This window comes from Castanea sativa, chromosome 10, assembly GCF_040712315.1.
Source record: "Castanea sativa cultivar Marrone di Chiusa Pesio chromosome 10, ASM4071231v1".
Classification (NCBI taxonomy): domain Eukaryota; kingdom Viridiplantae; phylum Streptophyta; class Magnoliopsida; order Fagales; family Fagaceae; genus Castanea; species Castanea sativa.
In genome coordinates this window covers 18,469,743-18,486,643 of record NC_134022.1, presented here as the reverse complement: position 1 = coordinate 18,486,643, position 16,901 = coordinate 18,469,743, and the positions used below count along the sequence as shown (strand labels likewise).

The 16,901-nt window shown below is 37.9% G+C and overlaps 2 protein-coding genes across 2 annotated transcripts; both read right to left on the bottom strand.

Moving 5' to 3' along the window:
* Positions 1-9,007: 9,007 nt before the first annotated feature.
* LOC142612158 (uncharacterized) lies at positions 9,008-9,490 on the bottom strand. The gene has a single exon (XM_075784277.1). It carries the CDS (start codon positions 9,488-9,490, stop codon positions 9,008-9,010), a length of 483 nt encoding a protein of 160 aa, XP_075640392.1.
* Positions 9,491-13,044: 3,554 nt separating this feature from the next.
* LOC142613234 (small COPII coat GTPase SAR1A) lies at positions 13,045-16,589 on the bottom strand. The gene is made up of 3 exons (XM_075785480.1): positions 16,193-16,589; positions 15,381-15,512; positions 13,045-13,715 (listed from the first exon to the last, which is right to left on the bottom strand). Exons 1-3 carry the CDS (start codon positions 16,319-16,321, stop codon positions 13,395-13,397), a joined length of 582 nt encoding a protein of 193 aa, XP_075641595.1. The 5' UTR covers positions 16,322-16,589; the 3' UTR covers positions 13,045-13,394.
* Positions 16,590-16,901: the final 312 nt, after the last annotated feature.

Here is a 16,901-nt window from a genome sequence, read left to right as displayed (position 1 = left end):
ATTTTGAACAACTCAGCAAGGGTTTTGTTAGTCATTTCATTGGGGAAAAAAGACACAAGAAGCCAACCGGTCATTTTCTCAACATTCAACAAGTAGAAGGAGAATCACTAAGACAGTACGTGACCCGATTCAATAAGGTGCTATTGCTGGTAGACGAAGCTGAAGATCAAGTCATCCTAACAACTTTCCAAGCAAGGTTGCTACCCGAGGATTTTTTCTTCTCAATCACCAAAAGCCCACCAAAAATGGTCACAGAATTGCTTTGAAAAGCTTAGAAGTACATAAATGCAGAAGACACGATACTTGCAAAAGAAATGAAAGGAAAAAGGAAGAGAGATGAAGGAACAAGTAGCAATCGCGATAAGAAGAAGGAGACACGAAGTGTTGGGCAGACCACAGGAAAAAAGAAGGAACTTTCAGATAGGAGGCCAAAGTTCACTAACTTTACTCCTCTAATAATGCCAATTGAGCAAGTCTTGATGCAAATAAGGGACGATCCCTACCTGCAATGACTGAAGCTAATCAGTGCCCTAACAGAAAGAAGAGACAAGAACAAGTACTGTGGGTTCCACCAAGACCACGAGCATCGCACCGACGAGTGTAGACATTTGAAAGACCAGGTGGAGACTTTAATTTGGCAAGGGAAGTTACAGAAGTATGTCGGGAAAACGGAGCCCTACAGATACCAACAGAAGGATGATAAAGACAGAGATCGAGAAGCAGGAGATAGCAAACCTCCTGCAAGAGAAAGCAAACCTCTTACAGGAGAAATAAAGACGATCTCAGGAGGATTGACGGCAGGTGGAACGCTGAAGTCCCTAAAAAAAGCCCATGAGAAAGAAATAAATAGTGTCCATTCACGGCTCCTTCTAGTGAAGATGCCAAGGAATGACGAACCTAATATCATCTTCTCAGAGAGAGATGGTATCGGCATTAGACAACCCCATGACGATCCACTGGTAATCATGCTCAGAGTAGAAGAATTCAACATCCACCAGGTATTTATTGACAACAGAAGCTCAACAGATATCATCTACTTACCTGCATTTCAATAGATGAAATTGGACAAGAGAAGGATCAAACCTTTCGCCTCTCTTCTAGTGAGCTTCACTGGGGATAGAATCATCCCTAAGGACATTTATCTCTAATCGTGATTGCAGGCACTTACCCAGCACAGATCACTAAGGAAATTCATTTCCTCATAGTTGACTGCCCTTCAACAGACAACATCATCTTGGGAAGACCTACACTCAATAGGCTAAAAGTAACGACGTCAACATATTACTTGAAGGTGAAATTTCCAACAACCCATGGGATAGGAGAAATTAGAAGAGATCAAGTTCTGGCAAGAGAGGGCTACCAAGCTGTCTTAGCATCTAAGGAGAACTACCCATGGGTGATCAATGAACCAGAGCCCATCTCCGAATCGTTAGAAACACCACAAGAAGTTAAGGTCGTCCCAAGAGATTCGTCAAAGGTATTAAAGATAGGATCAGCACTCTCGATTCTGGAGAAAGAGAAGACGATTTTCCTCTTGAGGGCAAACCAAGATGTTTTCACCTGGAAACACAAGGATATGCCTGAAATTGATAGGAAGATCATACAACATCATCTCAACGTCAACCTAGAGTGCAAACCTGTACAGCAGAAACAGAGAATATTTACACCAAAGCACAACAAAGCAGTAACTGACGAAGTAGAGAAGCTACAAGAAGCTGGTTTCATCAAGGAAGTCTTCTACCCAAATTGGCTAGCAAATGTGGTAATGGTAAAAAAGATCAATGGAAAATGGAGTATGTGCGTTGATTTCACAGACCTGAACAAAGCCTGCCTAAAGGATAGATTCCCCTTGCCAAGGATTGATCAACTAGTAGACTCAACTGCTGGACACAAGCTCTTAAGTTTCATGGATGCATTTTCTGGATACAACCAAATCCTCATGGACGAAGAAGACCAAGAGAAGACCTCATTCATCACCAGCCAAAGGTTGTACTGCTACAAAGTTATGCCCTTTGGATTGAAGAACACAGGAGCCACATACCAAAGATTGGTGAACCGCATGTTCTCTCATCAAATTGGAAGGAATGTTGAAATATACGTAGACGATATGCTCGTGAAAAGTAAGGACGAAGCCAACCACTTGGACGATCTGAAAGAAACCTTCAACACACTATGTAAGTACAATATGAGATTAAACACTGCAAAGTGTGTTTTTATTGTTGCTTCAGGAAAATTCTTGGGATTCATGGTATCCCAACAAGGCATAGAGGCATATTCAGACAAAGTAAAGACAATAATCGAGGTCAAATCACCAAAAACAGTGAAGGAGGTTCAAAGCTTAACAGGAAAGGTCACAATTCTCATAGATTCATCTCCAGGGCAACAGACAAGTGCATGCCATTCTTCAAGGTCTTGAAAAAGGCCTTTCAGTGGACTGACTTGCAAAATTAAAAGAGTACTTGACGAAGCCACCATTGCTAAGTCCCTTGGTGATGGGAGAAAAGTTGTACCTCTATTTAGCAGTGCCTAACACCATAGTAAGTTCGACATTGATCAGAGAAGAAGAAAATGTCTAGAAGCCAATCTACTATACTAGCCAGGCATTCTAGGGAGCAGAGGCAAATTACCCAAGGATGGAAAATATAGCTTTCGCATTGGTGGTCACTTCCAAGCAACTTCGTCCTTACTTCCAAGCACACTCCATCGTCCTCATGACATACCGACCAATAAGAAAGATGATGAACAAGATAGATGCAGCAAGACGACTCATCCAATGGGTAGTTGAACTGGGCTAATTCAACATCAAATATCGGCCTCGAGTAGCAATCAAAGCCCAAGTATTGGCAAACTTCATCGCATAATTCACCTACCCCTACAAGGAGGAAGAACTCCCCATGGAAACATGGGCAGTCCAAATAGATGGGCCTACCACAAAGAAAGTATGAAGGGTAGGAGTAGTGCTTATATCTCCAGAAAGAAAAATATTGAAGTATACAGTGAGACTGCAATTCTCAACAATGAATAATGAGGCTGAGTATGAAGCATTGCTAACAGGATTAAGTCTAGCAAAAGCGCTCGGAGCAAAGAATCTTATCGTCCAATCTGATTCTCAGCTCATAATTGGACAGGTAAAGGGAGACTATGAAGCCAAAGAAGAGAGGATGCAAAAGTACCTGAAGATCGTCCAACAACTCTCACAGCACTTTAACAGTCTAAACTTTGTGCAAATCCCTCGGGCCAAAAACGCAGAAGCTAACTTCCTAACAAGATTGGCCTCGTCAGATGACTACAATGTGCCCTCCAAAGTATGTATAAAGATAAGGGGCAACCAAGTACAGAAAGTAAGCAAGTTTTGAAGATAAAAGAACAAGACGAGTGGATGACTCCCATTGTCCTTTATTTGAAAGAAAGATGGCTCCCAGAAGATAAAACGAAAATAAGGAAGATACAGACCAGAGCAGCCCGCTTCGTTATTATTGACGATGTACTGTACAGACGAGGTTATTCACTCCCATACTTAAGATGTGCTAACTCAGAAGAAGCGGATTATGTGCTCCGCAAGATACACGAAGGAATTTGTGGAAATCATGCTAGAGTAAGGTCTTTAGCAGGAAAAGCACTCAGAGAAGGATACTACTAGCTGACTTTACATAAGGACACACACGACCTCGTTAGAGCATGCAATAAGTGTCAACGCTTTGCAAATGTCCAGACACAACCAAGAGAGGCAATGACACCCATATCCTCACCATTGCCCTTTCGCCAAATGGGAGATCGGCGTTATGGGCCCATTCCCTTTAGGGAAGAAGCAACTCAGATTTCTGATTGTCGTAATTGATTACTTCATGAAATGGGTAGAAGTAGAACCAGTAGCAATGATAACAGTGGCTAAAATCACCAGCTTTGTGTGGAAGAGCATCATCTGTAGGTTTGGAGTTCCATGCGTCATAATATCGGATAATGGAAAGCAATTCGACAATCCCAAGTTTCGAAAATTTTGCCGAGACTTAGGAATTAAGAACCACTACTTTTCTCCAAGACACCCTCAAGCTAATGGTTAGACAGAAGTAACGAACAGAAGCCTACTCAAAATTATCAAAACTCGGCTTGAGGGGGCAAAGGGGGCATGGTCTGAAGAACTACCAAACGTCCTTTGGGCATATAGGACAACCACAAGAGTTCTAATAGGAGAAACGTCATTCAGACTAACATTTGGCATTGAAGCCATCATACCAGTGGAAGTGGGACTGACGAGCCTCCGAGTCAAAACTTATGAAGGTTAGAAAAACCAGCAGGAGCTTAACAGCAACTTAGATCTAATTGATGAAGTCAGAAAGGAAGTCGTGAAGTGAATGGCCAAACACAATGACGCAATGGCCAAATACTACAACAGAAAAGTCAAGGTAAGAAGGTTCAACACAAGAGACCTCATCCTCAGGAAGATATCACAAGCAACGAAGGACCCATCCCAAGGAAAACTGGGACTAGCCTGGGAGGCCCTTATGAAGTAATCTGTCACTCTAGAGAGGGCTCCTACTACCTAAAGTCTTTAGACGGCCAGGAACTGCCTCGATCATGGAACATAGAACATTTGAAGAAGTACTACCAGTAAGGAATCTTTTACATTTCAAGTTGCCCAATCTTCATCTCAGTATGTACGTCAGTTATTACTTTCGTCATTCATAGATCAATAATACACTAGAGCATTATCCATGCGTATTTATCAATAATTATCCATGAGTTATTTATCAACAAAAACATGTGCAACACTCAAGAGTTATTCTTGGGAGACGTCCGAAGAATCTCCGTTGTTAAAATTTCAAATCAAAAGATGTTCATACACAGCCAACATTGTCATAACCATCAAGGTTGTTAATACACAACCATCAAAGTCGACTAAATCAAGAGTTGTTCAAACACAACTATTGTCATTATCATTCAGACATGACCAAAAAAAAAAACGGTTAACCCAAAAATGCTCCAATAGCGTGACTCCAAGTCATGCGTACAGCGCAATATTGTCATTACTAATAACGTCATGGCATATAAAAAAAAGGGAATTTGTTCGAACACAACTTCTAATATCTTCATTCAAACATGATTCAATAAAAGTTGTTCAAACACAACTTCTATCATCGTCATTCAAACATGACTTAATGAAAGTTGTTCAAAAACAACTAAATGAAAAGTTACTCAAGCATAACTTCTAACATCATCGTTCAAACATGACTTAGTAAAAGTTGTTCAAATACAACTACACAAGAAGTTATTCAACCGCAACTCCCATTACCATCATAACTTAATGAGATCTGCTCAATTGTTATGATGAAGAACTATGATTAAACAAATACAACCAACATATAAAGTCGCTTAACACGACAAAGACCTAACGAAATAAATGTTACAAACACACTTCATCAACAAATCAGTTGTCAGAAGAGAATTACATACACAAAACATGGGCCAAGTAAATTGTTTAAAAAATATATGCTCAAAACAACAAGACATTGTTTTCGTCTTAAAAAAAGAGAGAAAATAAAAGAAGATATGAAGTAAATTACTGTCTAGCTGGATTAAAGGGGGACGGATCTACGGGAGCGGTAGTCGTAGTTTCTTCTACTACATTCTCCTCCGTGACCTTTGAAGGACAATCTGCTACACTTCACACATTACCAGACTAGAGAGATCCAGTTCTAGGTGGTGCTTAACCGTCCATCTTTTGAAGAGTTCAAAGCCATCCACGTAGTACTCACATAGGTCGTCCGAGTACAAGTCAAATCTTTGAACTCCTGTACAACATCAGGACTAGCTTCTTACAATTTAAACTGAAGATCGCCTATCTACTTGTCCCTCTACTTAGAAAAGTCCTTCTCCACTTAAAGACTCTTCTCCAAAGTTGCCACACGTTCTTTGTCATTCTCAACTTCAACAGTAAGGATGGCAACCTTATTTTTAAGTGTCTCATTCTTAGCAAAAAGGGTTTTGATCATAGGCTCAGCTGTGACCACCTTCTTCTCCAAATCTAGAAGCTTCCCAGAGACGAACAAGGACTCCCCCAAAGCCTACATATGAAAAAATCTCTCTTAACAAAAGCAAAACAAAAGAAGAAAAAGCAACCTACGTCGTCAAAACACACCTGCACCAATTTTTGAATGTGAGACGACATCACATTACTAGATGAATTCACCATTAGAGGATTCAAGTCATCCACTGAAAGCACCTCAAGCGCCTTCAACGCAGCGGCATCAACGTCGTCCCAAAAAGTTGGGGGAAAAGGCTTGCTAACGGATTTTCTGGCGCTCCCTTCTGAAGAGACAATCACCTCCAGAGACGATGTGGGAGAGGGAGGACGCTTGGCAGGAGAGTGAGTAGAAGGAGTAGTCACCATAGGCACTCTGGAAGGAACATCGCTCGCTTTCTGACGCTTTCTAAACATAAGGCCACCAACTATGCCACTCCTGGCCTTGTTCTCTTGAACCTCGGCCATTTTCTGTTTGCTAAACCTGGTCGTCATTCCTAGAGAAGAGAATGAAAGATATAGATAAAAATAAATAACGAAGAGACGAAGAACACACTTAATTTTCCTCATAACCTCTAAATTCTTTTGAACCTTGCTTGAGGGCTCTAGACCCAAAAAATAGAGGAACAACGATTGAGGAAAGATAAGGCCATCAAAATCTCTAACAATCCCAAGATATTCTCTGAGCTTCTTAACACAACCATGATATCTCTTCTTCAGATGAGGGTGTTAAGGAACTGCAAAAAACAAGTATATCATATATCGTCACTCACAAAGAATAAATAAAGAACAAAAAGAACAAACAAAAAGGACGCACCAGACACAAGAGTTCCCTAACTACGAAAAAACTTGAAGGCTTCGTCCTTGACCTCACTAGGGACGAACTCCCAACCACTGCCCGAAATAAAGAAGAAGTTTGGTTTCCAATAGCGGAGGGATGATGGAGAGTCAAGTATTAACCTAGAAGCCCTATCCCATGGCTTAAATTCCTAGTAGCCAGGGTCTTTGGACTTTCTCAGACAATAAAAATGGAGAAATTCGTCTCTCTTGATGACGTCTCTGTCATTGGCAGACATCCACACCACCATATAACAAATGACAATCTGCTAAGAATTAGGCACTAATTGTGCCAGGGCAAGGTGCAGATACACAAAAAGTTCCCTAACAAAGGGATGAACGGGAAGACGAAGACCACTAACGAAACCTGCTTCGTAGAAATAGACTTCATCAACATATGAGTGACAAGCCCTATCCTCGTTACTCGGAATCCTAAATCTAACCAAATCAGGAAATTGAAACCTATCCCTGATTCGCTTCTCATCTTTCTCTGAGAGGGCACATTGGATGTCCCAAGCTTTATAGGGAGTAGAAAAGGAAGTAACCTCAGGAATCTCGCAATTATTAGACGAAGATAACCCCGTTTCCAGCTCATTAGACCTAACCTCCCCAGACATTTTCAAAGACCTAGCAACTCTAGCAGAACAAGAAGCCAAAGGAAATAAAAAGGAAAGGACAAACCTATATGGACAGTCCTCCCCCACGAAAAGACTAACCCCCTTGAGACACTCTCCCTCTACAATCTCAAGCAAACAACCTAAGCGAGCAAAAAGAAAAGATATTGACAGAAAATCAACCCTAATAGAAGAGTAATCTACCATGGAAGAACCGAAAAAGAGAAAGGAGCACGAAGAACTTACCAGGGAACACAGAAATGAAAAAGAAAGCTTGAAGAAGAGAAAAACCCTAGAATGCCAACTGAACAAGGAAAGAAAACGAAGAAAATGAAAAAGGTGGGAAAAAGGCTAAATAATTGGCCAAAACGTGCGCGGGAGAACCAAGGAAAATCTGCACGTTAGACACATCTTGACCGTACATGTGGCCCTCAACAGATCAAACATCAACTCATCATAAATGTGCCGTACACAGAATATGAAGCATCAGACGGTTATGTTTTCATCTCATCTAAAAGACCAAAATTCAAACAAGGGGGCAACTGATGAGTCAAAAATTTATGATCGTCATTAAGATGAGATCGTTATTAACCAAGAGAAGACGTTACACATTTATTACGCTCATTGATGACAAAGTGTAACAGATGGAGCAACGGTCATAGAGTGAGCTGTGAACTTTAGACAAAAATTTTATAACGCACTAGCCGTTGAGCATAAATACAGCAATTCATTGCTAATTATTGGGCCACGCAACTATAAAAAGAGAAGCAACATAAGTAAAAGGTACGCACAAAAATACTTTACGAAAATTACTCTCTAGTCAATTCTCTCTAAAATCCTTCTCCCTTACTGACTTAAGTATCGAAGGCAGTTTGGCTAATACCACACAGGCGTGTTATTCTTACACCTAGTTCATTTTTGCAAGTTTTCCTTCAACAGAGTCGAACCCAATCACAGCTTCGTCCATCCACTACTTCTGTTGATTTTTTGCATCATCAACCAGTATATAGACATTACAAATAATTGCACACTAGACTAGCATTAGTTAAGTATTACTCCACTTCCATATTGCCATAAATTGTCAAAAACTTAGAAGAATTAATCAAACCACTTCCTCATGTCTCATTTGGGTTTCATAAAGTTATTTAACCATTAAGAAGACATTGTCTTGGTAAGGTTATTGACTTTCAATTGATATACAACCATGCTTAATTTTATCCTATTCAGCTCATCATTCTATTAAATTTTGTTCTATAGTTTTGGAACAATCCTCTCCTTTCGAGAACTGGTTGTCTTGAAGGTACTTAAAAATATATAGTTAAAAGAATCAATAAACTTGAATATGAAATTTATGAACAATTGGTGATGTACAAATATAATGCAATCCTCTATCGGTCTAATTTGAAGTCTTAAATATGCAGATTTCCCATCAAGCTGGGTTGCTCAGGAACACAAAAGTAGACAAAAATAGCTTCAATTTGACCCAAATTCTTGTCAGTATCATAACATTATCCAATTAACTCCAGAACTCAGTTTCTCAAAAAGTCTCAAAAATAGGCTCCAAAGCTGGACTCCATTTCCTATGGCTCCCCAACTGGCAACCAGAAAGTCCAGTAAATTTCCCTCCCAAAACCTTCACCTCACCTTCTCCCTCCTCGCTCGACTCCACAGTCATAGCCGGTAAAACTTTAGAACCATTTGGTTTTACACTTCCTCTTTTCTTACAAGCCAAGTCTATGATTGCCATCTCCAACTCGGAGACCCTAGAGTTAACCCTACTGGAGTGAACCAGAACATAAACCTTTCCCACCAAAAGCTCATCGTCGGCTCGCATGGCTGACATGCGTCTACTTTGACGTAGCTCATCCACCCGAGTGATGAAATGGCCTGGTTGTTCAAGCATGAGCTCCGCAGCTTTTATAGGAAGATTGACTCGTTGTAGGTTACCTTGAGAATCAAAGAGCTTTGCTGTTTCAGCGTTTGGGGATCCAACAAAGAAGCAAGAGGTGTTGTTTCCCATCCGGGTTTTCAATAAGAGAGAGAGAGAGTTGTAGGTGTAATGAATATTTAATTATGTGCTGAGAGATTAGGCTAATGGGTGATGGGTAGTGAAGCTTGGGGTTTGGGATTATATATATAGCTTTGGAATTGGAAAGAAAGGAAAGAAGTGTGTCTGTGTCAAAGTAAAAGTTAGGACTCATCAGGAGAGTTAGGACTGGTATTTGACGCGTATAGAGAAATGGTGTTAGAAACGCGGATCCTTGTTGTCCATTTGGTGTTGGTCTGGGCGTGGATATGACGCTGTGATTGTTGTGTGTGAAATTGTTGATGGTGACATATATGTCGGGGACTTTGATTCTTGTGTTTGCTTGTGTTCTGTTTGTGTGGTGTAGAGTGTACTACGAGGTGGTAGTATAGGCTACACAATGATTTGGTCTGGTGGGGGATGAGTATTGATTCCACAAAATGGATTTTAGTAGAGAACATAAAAACTTTATTATGCAGCAATAATATGATTACTAATGTTTTTTTCTGGCTGTGTGCTTTAAGGGATGACACAATATGGAATGCCAGTATGATATTAATAATGTTGTGAGTAAGAGCCAATAGGGGAGACTTTATTTATTTATTAATTTTTTTGGTGAAATATTGGAGAACTTTATTTTCGGGCAAGAAGGTTTGGAGTCATTTAGTACAATATATCCACAGAGTTGTTTTTGGGAAAACAAAAACTAAGTTATTATGGTTCCATTTGAGATACGCTTATTTTACTGAAACTGAAATTTTTTTATTGAAAGTACGATAGATAAAAGTAAAAGTTAGTTGAAATAGTACAGTGAGACTTATGAATAGTACCAAAAAGTGCCGTGAAACCCATAAATAGTAGAAAAAATAAACTGAATAGTAAAATAAGTTGGCAAAATAATCTTTCCCGACACTATAAAAAGAAATCCAAGATTCAACCAATTCTAGGTATCTGTTAAGAGCACCTTGGACCAGCTTGCATTGTACTAAAATTCAACCATTTCGGCTTGTCCATCTAAAATTTGCACGTCAATCCCCAATATTGGGCTACACGAAGAGAGCACCTTTGTTGTCTCATGAGCAGTCCAAAACTATATATCTTCGTCAAGGGGACAGTGTGACTGTCCTCCATGACTTGGGTCAGACCATGAGCATGCTCTACAGCACCAATTGGGGACTTGGATTTCAATTTTGTTACCTACAAAGTCAGGGCCAAAACGAAGCCTAAACAAAAAATTTCAAGTTTGAGAATCACACGATTAAAAGAGTTTCACAAATTTAAATTTGTATTGATGAATAAATTAGTGCAATTCTATATATCTATATTTTAATATAATAGAATAATCTTCTAATTCAATCTCCTTGAAAGATTCTTTAATTCAAATACAATTTTATTTTGAAAACCAAAGTGTCCTTCAATTTGATTGAAAAATGGATCGAAAGATCTTTGAAACAAAATTATGATGAATCTCTAATTTGAGTTTTCTTTGAATGTTCTTTGTCTTCGAAGATTTGGAGTGGAAGTTCTTTGGGGCTTTATTGACTTGAATTTGATAAAGTTTTGATGAAATATAGTCTTTGGGGTCTATGGAGGCTTTGAAACGTGATTTCAATAGAACCCTGAGACTTGGAATGATGATTTTGATGAATTTTCTTCGAATGTTCTTTGTATTTAAAGGTTTTTAATGTAGAAGTTCTTTAGGGCTTTGGAGCCTGGTCTAAAAGATTTTTTATGGTTGAAATTCTTAAAGTTCTCTAAGGCTTTGGATCTTGATTCCTGTGAAAATATCAGGCTTGGAGGGATGAATATTTTTTGGATTTGAAAATTTTGATGTAGAATTTCTTTGGGGCTTCAAAGCTTGAATCCGACAAAGTTTCAAAGGTTGAAGTTGGAGGCTTTAGAGTTTTATTCTAGTAAAGTTTCAAGACTTTTGAATGTCTCTACTAGACTAAGAAAAATCTCTATTTATAGAAGTCTTGAGAAGGTTTAATGACACATGATTGGTGGCATGTGTTATAATTTAAATGGAGGAACTAAGCCTTATTCTCCAAGGAACATATAACATCATTTGATTATTCAAAGTATCTTAATTTATAAAAACTTCGGTAATATATAATTAGACTGGTTATATCATTTTAAATTAAATATTAAAATGCCTCAGGCATATGATTGGCTTTTGAATATTCTTTATAATTTTTATTCAATAATACTTGGAAAATTTTCCTGGTCTTTGAATAACAACAACACTTTGTAATTGGCTGTTTTGAACGTACTACATTAGATTTAGTTGTATAACACGATGAATTGTAATTGGGAAAATATCTACACCAAGGTTGAAAACAAACGTCCCAACAAAAATTGGACGACAATTCTGATGTCTTCATCATGACACCTTTTGTTTTGCGGTGTGTGAGTGGCTGAATGGACAATGGTTTGTAGACTGTAGTGTGGTGTTGGGTTGTGGTGATAGTAAAGGGAAAGAGAAATGGGATGACTGAATAGCACAATTAACAATAATAATAATAATAATAATAAAAGTAACATTTCATTATAAAGGGAAAAAAAAAAAATCTTTAGTAGGATGTGTTACGCATTTGAAACTAACTAAAATATTTTTAAAAAAATTAGCTTATTAAGTTAGGATTTGATTAAAATTTTGACTAGGCCAATATATATGCTCTAATAATATGGAAACATGAGAAGAGAGTGATCTGACAGAAATTACATAATACTATTCATAAAGCGTATGACATAAATTGCTTTAATCACAAGAACTAACAAGAGAAATAGTTTAATCTATACTAAAAATGTCGATTAAAAAAATATTAGAGAAATTTTTTTTTAATATACAAAATAGAAATTTTACTCTAGCCTAATCTAAACGATTGGCTTTCAATTCACTCAACCCTTAAAGTCTCCTGTCATTAAATAAGAGATTTAAGGAAACAAAATTTGTGTTATAATAATTGCAAGTTGCAACCAGTTGATGAATATTCATCCAAAGAAAAAACAAGTACCAGTAAAAAGAAATCTTGCCAGAATGATGCTCATCTTGATGGGCCTAGAATAAATTTGAAACCAACCTCAAGATGCCTTGTCACTTGAGCCAGAGTAACTAAATTTAACCGAAGTTGTGAGACTGGAATATATTATGATAATTAATATCTTGATAATTCCTAGCTAACTTTCAACGGAGACCGCAAGATGAGTATGTTGCAGAACTAAGTTGCTACCAAACTGCCACAGGATCTAGAGAGACCAAGTAAATTCCAACATCGCTATGAGGAATTGAACGAGTATAACCCATGTCCCATCGGACTATTTCATCCAGCTTTAAACCATACGCTGAAAAGAAAAATGATTGTCACGCCAAATTATACTACAGTCAAGGCTAAGAAAGGTTCATAGAAGAGCTGCTAAATAATAGTAATTAGTCTCTCCTGCAATTCATGAGGAAACTACATACACACATACATAACACAGTCCTGACTTTCATGGACCCCTCACACACTATTTTTGCTTGCAGTGATTCCAGATACAGCTAGAAATAACGAAGATGAAGTCAAAAAAATTTCAAACGTATCAATACATCATTCCAAATACAAAATATAATAACAAATGCAATATCCTACCTTATGACTATCGCAACAAACATATAGCAGATGGCAAAACTAAATAACAAACTACAGTGCCAAGAAAGATTTGCTGCCACAAGTAAACTCACAGAACATTGACATTAGAACCTCCTTCCACACAAATCCAAACATAATACATCCAAAATAAATCCAGTTTGAGGCTGAAACAAACGGGAATTGATACATTTTTTGGGTAGCATGGGGTGTGGTTTGGTGGGATTTCCAGGTTCAGGGGCCAGGGGGGCATCTTGCTGACCATTACTCTATTTGATGTACTGAGAAAGCCACTTGAATCCATCACCATACCCCATTTTCCGTACAATGCTGCACATGAATACCTCTAATGGTCGGACATTTGAGTCTGCTAGGTTTACCTTCCCCTTTCCAGTAGTGAAGTTGGTCAGGCCAAGGTGGAATCGCAAGTCATCCTCGGAGGCAGCATATGGGATATCAATCTTGTTTCCCAAAATAAGGAAAGGGACGTTAGCGAGGGCCTCATCAGAAAGGAGTGAATCCAATTCCTTTTTTGATTCTGCAAACCTCTCCTTGTCACATGCATCCACAAGGTACACCACAGCATCAACCTGTCACACGTAAAAACAAATACATATTGCCAGCACATGTTTGTATTATATATTTTTTAAATGATTATATATTTGTAGTATAATTAAGAAACAGATATTTCAAATTTTAAAAGCCCCTTGCAAGTGAAGGCACAACCTGGGTGTAAATCATGAGAAAAGTACATTCAACCACCTAAAGTACCAAGATCTGACATATCAATTTAATAAAGTGCTGTCACATATCTAACCAGGTAGAAAGAATGAAGGCTCAAACAAGTGCATGTAGGTAGTTGAAACATCTTATGAAACCATAATAAGGAACTGAAATTTCAAACTTAAAGTTCCTAAGGAAGTGGGAAGGCACAACCCAGATGAAAAAAATAAGATAAGAATGTTCAACCATCTAAAGTATCAAGGTCCAACTCATCAACTTGAAAAAATGCTCTAACATATGTCTAGCCAATTAGAAAGAATGAGAGCCCAGACAAGAATGAGCTGCTGCTACCAAAAAATCTTGAAGAGGTACATAACCCTTTCTCATCCAAACCACTTTGAGGTCAATGCACAGGTCCTAATCCGACCTAATATTTATTCTAATGAAATTCAATTTTTCTACCAAACAAAAAAATATTCAATTTTGTTATTTTGGTTTTTATTTTCTACTGTTAAAAAGGATGTCTCTCACATAGATAAATAAAGAAAATAAGATAAGATTTTTTTTTTTTTTTTGATAAGTAATAAGATTTATTGATATAAAAATAAAAAAGCACACCCTAGTACACAGGAAGTGTACAGGGGTCAACAAATCAAGTACAAAAATCACATAAATCAAGAATAGAAGAAAATGATTGGTTTCGCAAAGCTGACAACCAATCCAATAAGGTTCTAAAGAAAATAGCTTGAGGTCTGGCATGGATCTATAAGATAAGATTCTTTTTTATAACTCAATTGCTACAACAAGTGGGGAAGAGGGGGATTCAAACCTTTGTTCTCCTAGTAAAGAAGGCTAATTGATGCTACTAAGGTACGAGACTCTTGGCTAAATATGATCTTTCCAAGAAAAAGAGACTCTTGGCTAGATATGATAATTATACAAGTGGAAAAAGGTTATAAACAAGACCCAAAAATAAAATAAAAACTATTAAAGGGAAAGACTAGTAAGGAAGACAAAGCCAACATGAAGCTATTTTTACAATTAAAGTGGAGAGACACTTTATTCCTAGATAGAAAAAGCCCTCAGAATATGAGTACATTTTCTATGGCAAAAACTGGAACTAACAAGTTATGTAAAATATCACCTGAAGCAACTATGTGACAAGACTAAAGTAGACAATGTAAAGGTACTTGCAAGTACTGAGAAAGCAAGCGTAAAGAGTTAATGCCAATGAAGAGTTAGGAAGTCAAGTAATTTATAAAATATAAAAAGCATATGGTACAAAAAGCAATACATAACTATAGAATGCAGGTTTTTCCCCCCTTATCTCAAATTTAAAGAACAATGAGAAACAGCAATAATGTGTAAGCATAGATAGCTCCACAAACATGCACATATCGATCGGCTTTACAATAACACCTGGGGACAGAATGTGGATCTGGATGAAAGAGACGCTGCAAGAAAACTTTGCACAGATAACACAATACATAGCTACAAAACTAGCTTAGCTTGGCTTTTTGCAAATGGCTTACCTTGGCATAGTAGTCCTTCCAGACTCTGCGAGCAATCTGATGACCTCCCAAATCAAATGCTTTGAACTTAATTTTCCCAATACTCAACTCCTCTGATGTAGGGTATTGTGTCGGCTGGTGCTGTACTAATCTCTGAAAATCAATCAAAGAAGGCTCAACATCACCCCATGATACCCAAAAAAAATTGCCCAAATGGACATACGACAATGCAAGGATCATGATATTCCATAACAAATATCATCCCACTAATTTGAACCTTCATAATTCATAAAATTCACACACATTTTCAGCTTAACTAGGCCTTGCACAAAGAATATGATACTCCAAAACAATGCCGAGAGCCTTGAAGCTAAACTGGCACTTTCTATTGTTCCCAACCAGGTTCAAATCCCCCTCCCCCCAACTATAAAATATTCAACAAAAAAAAAAAAAAGATATTCCAAAACAATCCATTCAGCTTAACAAGACCTTGAACAACAATTTACTCAGGTTAAATTATACAAACGAAAGCACGCACGAAGAACAGAATATTCCAAAACAAATATCATTCACTAATTTAAATCTCGATACATATTCAGCTTAACTAGGCCTTTCACAATAATTTACTGAGGTTAAACCTAGCTCTTAAGTTCATAGACATAATAGAAACAGTTTCAAATTCCAGATTGAACCTCGAAATTTCAGAAAAAGTAAATGAGCAATCAATTCAGCTGTATATGATAAAAAAAAACCAATCAGATCATTAATTTAAAATTAAGTAAAAACAAAAATTGATATATGAAATATAATTTAGGAGAAAATTAAAGAGGAACCTCGTCTTTCAACATGTGGAGCAAGGTAGTCTTGCCGGCATTATCGAGTCCTAGGAACAAGATCTTTGCCTCCTTTTGCCACAGACCCAACGACGCCAACACACCATAGAACCAGTCGAATAGAAACATCACTCTCTCTCTCTCTCTCGGATCGGATCAGAGTGAAAGGCGGATCGTCCGATTTGGATTTACTGCCTCACTAGCTCAAAGAGTCTCTCACCTAAGGGACGCTCACTGAAGTCGGGTAGGTATTTCAGCTCCGGCTCCCTCCGACTCCCGATACAATGTGAAAGCAATGCAGAGAATGCGAACGAGACGGTACCGTTCTTTTTGTTTTGTTATGTTAATTTAGTCTTGTAGTAGTGGTCTTGTTTTGTGGAGTAGTAAGTACTAGTTTTTTTTTTTTTTTTTTAAAGTAAAACTTTTAAAAAAAAATTTAGTTCCGCTGGCTCTGGCACTGGCTCTGACTCAGCTGGACCTGGTTTTCCATGGTGGGGCCCTGTCCACTGTCTTGTTTTGTCTTGTGTAAATCAAAATATAACTACTTTTGACCTTTCTCTGGGGCATGATTTTGAAATTCAGACCATTTATAGGACTGAAAAAGAGGAAAGTTTAAGGCTTTTAAGGTCAGACCGAAATCGAACCGTAATAACGTCATAAATAATTTAATAATTATATAAAATACAAATAATAGATAAATTTAAAAAAA